The sequence below is a fragment of the Phoxinus phoxinus genome (assembly GCF_949152265.1).
Source record: "Phoxinus phoxinus genome assembly, chromosome: 4".
In the NCBI taxonomy this organism is placed as follows: domain Eukaryota; kingdom Metazoa; phylum Chordata; class Actinopteri; order Cypriniformes; family Leuciscidae; genus Phoxinus; species Phoxinus phoxinus.
Window position 1 is genome coordinate 13,933,199 of NC_136879.1, and position 9,762 is coordinate 13,942,960.

The 9,762-nt window shown below is 35.4% G+C and overlaps 1 protein-coding gene across 1 annotated transcript in view; it reads left to right on the forward strand.

The window, feature by feature from the left end:
• The window catches only part of mrps22 (mitochondrial ribosomal protein S22), a 9,285-nt gene extending 1,028 nt beyond the window's left edge, over positions 1-8,257 (forward strand). Inside the window, exons 2-8 of the mRNA XM_079609007.1 lie at positions 122-279; positions 423-587; positions 1,463-1,606; positions 1,689-1,772; positions 3,266-3,411; positions 5,277-5,385; positions 8,060-8,257. Coding sequence (XP_079465133.1) covers positions 122-279; positions 423-587; positions 1,463-1,606; positions 1,689-1,772; positions 3,266-3,411; positions 5,277-5,385; positions 8,060-8,149 — 896 coding nt within the window. The 3' untranslated portion in view covers positions 8,150-8,257. The remainder of the gene's footprint in view (positions 1-121; positions 280-422; positions 588-1,462; positions 1,607-1,688; positions 1,773-3,265; positions 3,412-5,276; positions 5,386-8,059) is intronic.
• Positions 8,258-9,762: the final 1,505 nt, after the last annotated feature.

Consider the following 9,762-nt stretch of genomic DNA (forward strand, 5'->3'; position numbering starts at 1 on the left):
CAAATGTTGACTACGGTAGTGTACTTAAAAGTACCATGTGATGTTCCACGGTACAAGTACTTTAGCATGTAAGCATAATTACTGAAGTTTGATCGATGTGTTTCTTTTCCCCACCGCTCAGGCTCCGTGGATGTGCCTAAAGCTCAGTTCACAGATACTGAGGTTCAAGACATTCTGAGCAACATCACGGGTCTGGATCTGAGGAAAGTGTTTCGGCCCTTAAGACAGAAGCTAACGCCACCTAAATACAAGCTCATGACCGACACAGAGTTAGAGGAGGTGAGATGGGGTGAGGGTTTGAGATGCGTGATACAATGGAAAGGGATTCAGTATAGCATTCTGGAGTAAAGCGACTGTGATATGATTGTACGGCGGTTACGCTGCGCTCTTGATTATGTTCATGTGTTTGGCGTCTTGTGTAGGCTGTGGTGACAGCAGAGGAGCAGGCGAAACATTTGCTGAAGATGCCACCGGTCCTGTCCGAGAGGAAGCCCATAGATGAGGTGCTTTCTGAAGATCGGATACTAGAAGGCGTGGACGCTGCTAAATATGTATTCACAGACATCAACTTTAACGTCCCGCATCGAGTAAGAAAAAAGCCATTCTGTTATATAACCAAGTTTAGCATAATCTGTGTTGTAGGACTGTGAAACGATTAATCGCATCCAAAATAAAAGTTTGTGTTTACATAATATATATATGTGTGTGTATACTGTATATATAAATGCACCGTATACAGGTGAAACTCGGAAAATTAGAATGTTGTGCAAAAGTTCATTTATTTCAGTAATTCAACTTAAAAGGTGAAACTAATATATTATAGACTCATTACATGCAAAGTGAGATATTTCAAGCCTTTATTTGTTATAGTTTTGATGATTATGGCGTACAGATATGAAAACCTTTTCACAATATTCTAATTTTGAATTTGGGGTTATCATAAGCTGTAAGCCATAATCATCAACATTATAACAAATAAAGGCTTGAATTATCTCACTTTGCATGAGTCTATATAATATATTAGTTTCACCTTTTAAGTTGAATTACTGAAATAAATGAACTTTTGCACCATATTCAAATTTATATATACAATATTTTTTATATATAATATAAATTATATATATATATATATATATACAGTATATACATGCAAATATTTATTAAATATATACATGCATGTGTGTGTATTTTTATATATATATATATATATATATATATATATATATACATACAAAATAATTATACACTGTACACACACATTTAATTTTACATTGGTTTTAAAAGTAATTATTCAACATTCCTGTTGTTCAAGGATAATAACCCAGTAATGCAATACTTTATTTACTGTAATTTCCTGGTCATTTTCTGATCTTGTAATGTGATTTCAGAGAGATCTGGTACGGTGTTGTTATTTATCTTTTGTTTTGTTGCCGTTTCTGTTTCTCTCACCAATATCCCAAAGGAAAGATTCATAGCTGTGAGAGAGCCCAGTGGCACCCTGAGGAAAGCATCATGGAACGAGAGAGACCGGATAATACAAGTCTACTTCCCCAAAGAGGGGCGCAAGGTCACCCCACCGGCCATCTTTAAAGAAGAGAACCTCAGGGTATGAAAAGTGCAAACGCTGAAGAGGTCTCGCCGATTTGCTCATGTGTTGAGTTCTGACGAGTGTGTCTTTCTGTGTGCAGCTGGTCTTTGAACAGGATAAACACGAGGATGTGCTAAACCAGTGCGTTGCCCAGTTTGAGCCAGACTCTGCAGAATTTAAAAATGTGAGTTTATTTGTTGTTTTTGTTGAGTTACATCGGTGTCATGAATGTTTCTCTTCGTCGTTTGTGTTTTTCACCACTTCGGACAGCTGTGTTGCTGTTTAGAAATGTGCTATATCAATAAAACATTACTACATGTACTTACTATAACAATAACAGTACATTATTCATAATTTACTAGTAACTAATCCTAAACCAAACCCTAACCGTAACTCTATAGTAGGTACATGTAGTAAATTCACATTACTCAGTACTTATTTGAGGAAATAGTGTAACGTCACCTTAAAATAAAATGTAACCGAACTCTCTGGTTACGTCACTTATTCTCTGCAAACTGCTTTGGCAATAGAGGGAATGCATTGACGTCTCTTTCCCGCGGGAACACACTCCCTCAGCCGGACTGAGTGTTAAAAAAGCTGCTGCGAAAACGCGAATAAAACAAACCATTATCAGTTTAACCCTCGCAGTTTGTAACGGATCTTTTCCTCGCGGGTCAAAATGAACCAAAGCCCTAAAATTATACTTTATTTTTTTTTTGGTCCAGAAAGCTTATTTAATTATTTTTTTTAAATAATATTTTTTCTATTTTGTAATGCAATTTTTTTGGGAGATTTTTTTATTTTATTTACCTTACTAGATTTGATCAATAAATAGTAATTTCAGCACATTCCTCACATTCTTTCAACTTAAATTCAAAATAATTTCATGCCTAAACCTTTAATTCAGCTCAACATATCTTACATATGTACGCGTGTATTCGTGGTTCAAGTGTGACAAAAGTCCTGGGGTCTGATTTGATCACTCTGATTGAATAAAAGAGGTTTCGGGTCAGAATGACCCGAGGGAAAGATGAGGTTAAAATAAAGGTTGGACTCGATAAAGTGTTCCTTACAACTTACCAAAGATCCAGTGATCATGGATATTGGTATGCAGCCAGGAATCGTGTCTCCTGACATTTACTTGTGCCTGATTTCGACGCCGGGGAAATACATACAGAAAATTTGCCTTTATATAAATACAATTTAGGTAGGTCTAAATTTGGATCACTGATGTCAGTGTTATATATCGTCCAGCCCTAAAACTTGTATAGTTTTTCTCAGTGTTTATTTAAAGACATCAGATTATGCAGAATTTAAAATGGTAAATATTTAATGGATGAATTATCAATACAATATATAAGGTATGATTTTACCCCAAAATTCATCATATTGACAGAAAATGATAACTGCAAATCCACCTTTCTCTGCCTGGAGTCGATGTTTCTGTGAATTGCAGCGATTAATTTGCTTCTCTGTTCTGTAGCTTTCAGCCGGCTGTAAAAATATCCCTCAGATTTCTTGTTAAATCTTGGTGTAGATGTGTTTTGTGTGCTTTTCACGGCATTCACGCTGAAAGTTAATGCTGCCGCTCCGTGTGTGTAACCGCACGTCACACGCATAACCTCTATATCTGTGGAAGGACTGACTAATAAAAGTAATATGGTCTTGTGCGATTAGGTGCTCATGCTGACCTATGAGGACATTGAAAAGCATGGGAAATACGATCTGCTCAGATCCACACGCTTCTTCGGTGGTTTGGCCTGGCATCTGGTTAACGGTCGGCGAATTGATGGCCTTCTGGTGGACATGTTGCAGAGAGACCTGTGAGTATGTGTGTGTGTGTGTGTGGACATCTAAAAGGAAATGCTGACAGTTACCACAGAAAATTATTTTTATTTATGTAAAAAGAACGAAAACGTTCTTAGAGTGATGCACTTGCAATGAAAGTCTATGGGACGGATGTACCAAAGGGTTTAAAGGCAGAAATTATCCTTCTATTATTGACATGAATTGTTCCATAGCAATGTTTATTGTCGTTAAGGTGTAGAAGTCGTCATCTTGAGGTGTTGCCACTTTTCTAGGTGGCTAAACTGATATATTGACATATCACAGAAGTACTGGGATAAAAGTTTGTAGTTGGGATATTAACACATAATACACTGCGGTAGTGATCTAAATAGAGCAAATCAGCTTTTGAAAGAAACTCGACTCTTCAGCGATTCTATCGTTACACCAGTAGGTGGCGACAGGTGATCTAAAAAATGTATTTGTTATTGAATCGTTCATTCAAAAAACACTGATTTATCCAGTAATGAAACGAGTGAAGTTATGCGAGTCATTGAATCATTCATTCAAACCCTAACCCTTTTTAAAATAATTCATTCAGATTAATTAAAATTTAAAAAAAGATTGCAGCAATTAACATGGTCAGATCCTCTAGTAAATGACAATTATTTTCTTTAGTTGTCTGTTCAGAATCGTGGGAGAATCGGGATCTCTGTTTGATAAAAATACAAATAAATCATGATTCTCAATCTATAATCCCGAATCGTGCAGCTCTAACATGAACTGACAGATTGGATATAACTTAACACAGACAAGGCTGAACGTATCACACAAGTCTGATGATAACGTGTGTTTAAAAAAAAAAAAACGTTTTTATGACACAATTAACTATCAAACTAGTGAAACTACTAGTAGTAGTAGAGAAACTCGGCTGTATTGTAATCGCAAATATATGGCTATAGCCCTATTCTGACAGGACTAGTTTTCATGAAGGACTGTGTGATTTTGTAAGGCCCGGCTAACTCGAACCAATGGGGGCAGTCGATCAGCGGGTGAAGGTCTCTGCGCGTTACTGTCTTTCCTTTTACACAACACAACAAGATTAAATGCAATACATTTTCTCATATGTATTTTCTCGTTATTTCATCTGACTCCATACAGGTTTTAATGATATCCGTGCATCATTAAACTTGAGCGAATGTTTGACTATTCTTTTAACTCTAATGTCAAAAATAATGTCAAAGTCAGTCAGAATAATCAAATGTAACAATTTGTTACGTCAGGTAAATGTATCATGGAAATTACAGAATCAACTCAAAGATAATCGATACAAAACATCAAATGCTCTGGAATAAAGAGAAAAGATGCAAACCCAACATTAAAATACATGATGCTGAAGTCCTTGAGGTCCTTCAGCATTCACGGGCTACTAAATATGTATAATACTTGATGATAATCATTCACCTTAAACTATATATAGTCTTGGGTGTATGTCAGGGGATAGAGAGAGGATGAGGGAATGAAATGTGGATTAGGATGACTCGACTTCCGTCCTCAGTGCACGACGGGGAGTTCAAATGTTCATTTGCAGCGAGGTCCTTTGTCCACTCAACTAGTTCTCCCAGTCTTACAATTTTAATCCTGTCCGAATATGACACGTGTGTGTGTTTTTGTCACACACAACCTCTCATCCCGTCCGAATGTGAATGTCTGTGATGTCCTGCAATATCACACAGATTTCTGCAGCCGACCCCTAAAATGAAGTAAAAATAGACGTGGCTCAGTCTGGGTCTGATGGAAGATCTTGCTTGGTTGGCGTCGCTTACAGCACCTTTCATTTCTGTGTTGTGTTGTGTGTTCGCGGTTGTCTCTGTGTGATGCGCATGTGTTGTCATGGTTGCAGACTGCCGGATGCGGTGAGGTTGGTGCGTCTGCTTCATCTGGTTCATCCTCAGAGTGAGTCTGCGCAGGACGCTCAGAGACAACAGGCCACGCACCTCGAGCTCCTGAAGGTGAAGAACTCAAGTCCACAACACAGTTCAAACATAACTGCATAAAAAAAAAGAAGCCTATAAGTGTTATAAGCCATGAACCAAGCCAACCAGATATGTGGTGAATCACAACATTACAGTCTTTTATTGTCAAGACCAACTAAACTTAGACTAATTCAAGACCAAGACCAGCGTGTTGAGATCAACTCCTCAAATTCATCTGACATTAATATTGTATTTATTCATAATAATATTATCATTACATGTATAAGACACAAAAGATCTAAATTAGCTTTAAAAAATGCATGAATAATGTTGAGATTAATGTTTTAAAAATAATATTTTTAATATAGAATAAAATTTTTGAACACAAAATTATTTAAAAAAAAAGGAACTTAAACCGCAAGTTTGTTGCAGCGGATCATTTAATGAATCATTTACTCAACCGATTCGTTCAGAGCTGCCGATTCATTCAGTAACGAATCATCATGTGTTGCTTCGAAACGCAGAATGGTAGGATTCGTTTGAAACTATTTTTGTTGCCGAAATGGAGAAAAAAACGTGTTCAAAATTGTGTCTAAAATGCAAGTCACTTAATATTAGCTGAATATCAATATTATCAACACTTAATATGAACTAAAATCAATATCATGTTGGCAGTCGTGCTCATATTCATGAAAACGCCTCTCTTGTGATATTGCTTAATTATATATATGTTATAATATAAAAAAACAAGATCCCATACAAGTGGTACTTTTTTGCAATCAAATATTGAATGGTTTGGGCATTTATTTTGATTTTTTACACCGTTCCCCATTAATTTCTGACCTGGCACAACAGTAACAAACGAAATCAAATTAGAAATAAGTTGTTGATTGCATTTGAGTTTTACATCAAGTCACAGTAATGATGTTAACAAATACAATCAGACAATGCACTGGCAATTCACTGATATCTGTGATGTTGGGGTCTTGACTGGTCTTGAGATAAAATGGTCTTGAGTCCTCTTAGTCTGAAACCAAGACCTTCGAGGCTTAAAAGCGTTCAACTAAAACTGTTTTCAACATTAATAATAGTGAGGAATGTTTCTTGAGCAGTAAATCATCTTATTATACTGATTTCTGAAGGATCATGTGACACTGAAGACTGGAGTAATGATGATATAAATTCAGCTTTGGTCACAGGAATAAATTACATTTTAAAATTTAGTAAAATAGAAAACAGTTATTCTAAATTGTTATAATATTTAAAAATATTACTTTTGATTAAATAAATGCAGCCTTTTTGAGACTTCTTTCAACATAAAAAAAAATATATATATATATATATACACACATACATATTTCCAAATCTTTGATGGGGACTGTATAGTAAAATAATGAATAAATATTATAATAAATGTTTAATTTAAATGCCCAAAGCAGACAAGAATCCATAACCATAAAGTGTTAAATGTATCCACACATAAACTATAAACATAGACTCAAGTAGCCATGTGCTAAATCAGCTCAGAAACGGTCGAGTCTGTCATGAGCTCTGGACACAGGGGAGAAGAGGTCAGGCCCAGGGTACATCACTTCACATTAGCCTGTGGTTTGACCTTCAACCCACGCCTGGACGTCATCCAGAGAGAACGCAGTAGAGGAAGCCCAAAATGCCACCAGTGATTTGGTCGAGATGGTCGAGTGACAGGTTTTAATGTGTGTGTATATTAGCCTCTCTGAAAGGAAATGGGAAAGCATGGCAGACTTGATGAGGGGCCGGTGTTTAGTCACGCTTCAGGATTACTGCACACTACCCTCAACCCTGTTCACGTCACACTGACCCTTCAACCCCTGTGACAGGAACTCGGTATTTCACTGTTTGTTCTGCTAATTAAAATAAGCAAACTTATACTCGCAAAAAAAATAAATGGCACTTTTAGAAACATCATTAACTCTTTCCCTGCCAGCTTTTGAAAAAAAAAGAAGTCACCAGCCAGCTCCAGCATTTTGATCATTTTCACAAAAATGTTATTCCCCTCAGGATATTTTGTTGCATGAATATCTGAACATGCAATATATCGAAAGAAAGAACAGATCCTCTACTTTTAAACACACAAAAAAACATGTTTTATTCTAGCTTCATACTTCTTTTTTTTAATAAACACTTTAATGTGGGATAGTTTCATAAAAAAAGAAGACATTTTGAACAAAAAGCGACAAAAAATCACATTTTTATCAAAGATTGTCTGGATGGGATTCAGAACGATGATCAAAACACAGATGAGTATTCATTTATTGTTTTTACAGTACAGCACTTTATGCCCACTTTGGATTTTAAAGTGCTCTATAAATGCATTTTGATTGATTGATTGATATGCGTAAGCAATGCTTCTATCACTGCTTCTACTTCGCCTGTGTTTGGCCTTTTCCAGTAGATGCGTAATAACCCCTGCCGTATAACAGTGAAAACGTGGATTTCCATACATTTTCATCAATGGCAGGGAAGCGTTGTTATAAATTATGGGAAAAATCTGCCAGTGGCGGGGAAAGAGTTTGAATTATGCACAAATTATACTCAGTTTATACTCAAAGAATCCAGACATATCCGTTTTGCAAGACATAAAAGCTGTTTTATGTTAACATAAAGACCCATGCATCCTCACGCAAACGGGTTCTAATGCATTTCTGTCTGTCTCTCCTCTCATCCTCAGATCTATGCCCAGCACGAGTCGAGCAGAGCTGGATTCATCGAGCTGGCGCTGCAGAACTACGAGCAGACTGAAGCACTCGGCTCTGCTTAAAGTTCTGCAAAACTAACGCTCATCATGAATAGAGGTCATATTGTTTCAAAGGTCAAGTTTTGAAACGTACTCGTTCTGTACATAATAAAGAAATCTTTGTGTACGAGGTCTCAGTTTCTTCATTTAAATATCACCACAGCTTCTTTCACATTTTCCCAAGGTCACCAAATGAAGAGATCAGAATAGTTCTCTCTCTCTCTCAAACACACGCTGCTATATTAGAAGCTATATTAGATTATTAAAACATGCTTTGTTGGTGTAGTTATGGCAGAAGTAGACCGAAGACATTAACAGGTTTTTGCTGCCCTTCCTAAAATGTAAAGGACGGTAGCTGTTCATCTCATTCATAAATTCCCATTTATACAGTGTGAGACAAAGTTTGATTACTATGTTTGCATAATAAAAAATGTCTCTAAGGCTGGCGCTGTACAGAAGCTAATTATTAACAGTATCAGGGAAATATTGACTTTGGTAATCCTGTGCTTTCTGAACATTTTTGAGTTTTGTCCATCTAAACAATTTTAAGATTAATCAATTGAATCTAATTGTATGCGTGGTCCTATGATTAGAGAGAGAGAGGACCCATTTAAATGAACACTATCGGCACCGGTTTATCTCAGAAGATTTTTTGTTCAAGCACAGACATGTATAATTTAAAAAGTATAAGGCATTGTCGTACAGTTTGGAGTATATGAAACAGAACAACAACATCATCTAACATACACAGAACATATGTCATAATAATAATATAAAAAAAGTACTGGGATAAAAAGTGCTATATAATATGAACATAAAAAGCTTTACATTTTTGTATTGTTTTTATAAGCTGTTTTGTGATCTCATGTTTGAAAGGACTTCAAGGTATATTGTGAGATATATATGAATGTTTCTTTGAGAGATATTTTCATATATATTATGATATATATGAAAGTTTCTTTGAGAGTTATTTTTGTCTTATGAATATACATTTTTTAATACATTGGTAACACTTTACAATAAGGTCTCATTCGTTAACATTAATGTACTGTATTAACTAACATGAACTATAAACAATACATTTGTTACAGTATTCATTAATCGTTGATATATATATATACATATAAAATCTCTAAAAATAATAATAGATGCTTACACAGGAATCAATGTAAATTAAATATCAAATCAGTTAGCAAAAGAGGCAACAACAATAAAAAAAGGATATAGAGATTGAAGTTCCATTAAGAAGAAGAGAAATTAAATCAATTATTAAATTAAATGCTCAAAAAGAGTTGCAGAAGAAGTAGGACAGCCAGGATAATGTAGTATAAAATTAAGTCATCGGTCAAAGAAATATCTAATTTTGGAAGATGTATGAAAGACGAGGTGGTTAACAAGATTACAATTTGGACACAGGACTAAATGCACCACTATTCAAAACAGTGAAACATAATAGACACAGTTTATAATGTAGGTAATACAATATAGAGAGAATTACAATGATAAGGAACTTAAAAGGTAATACGGAAAAAAATAAGATGAACTGGACATTAAAGGAGTATTAGTGATCAAAGAGTAATAATATATAGACAAAGAATTTGATTGGGAATCACATTACTTAAAACACAAAGGTATGC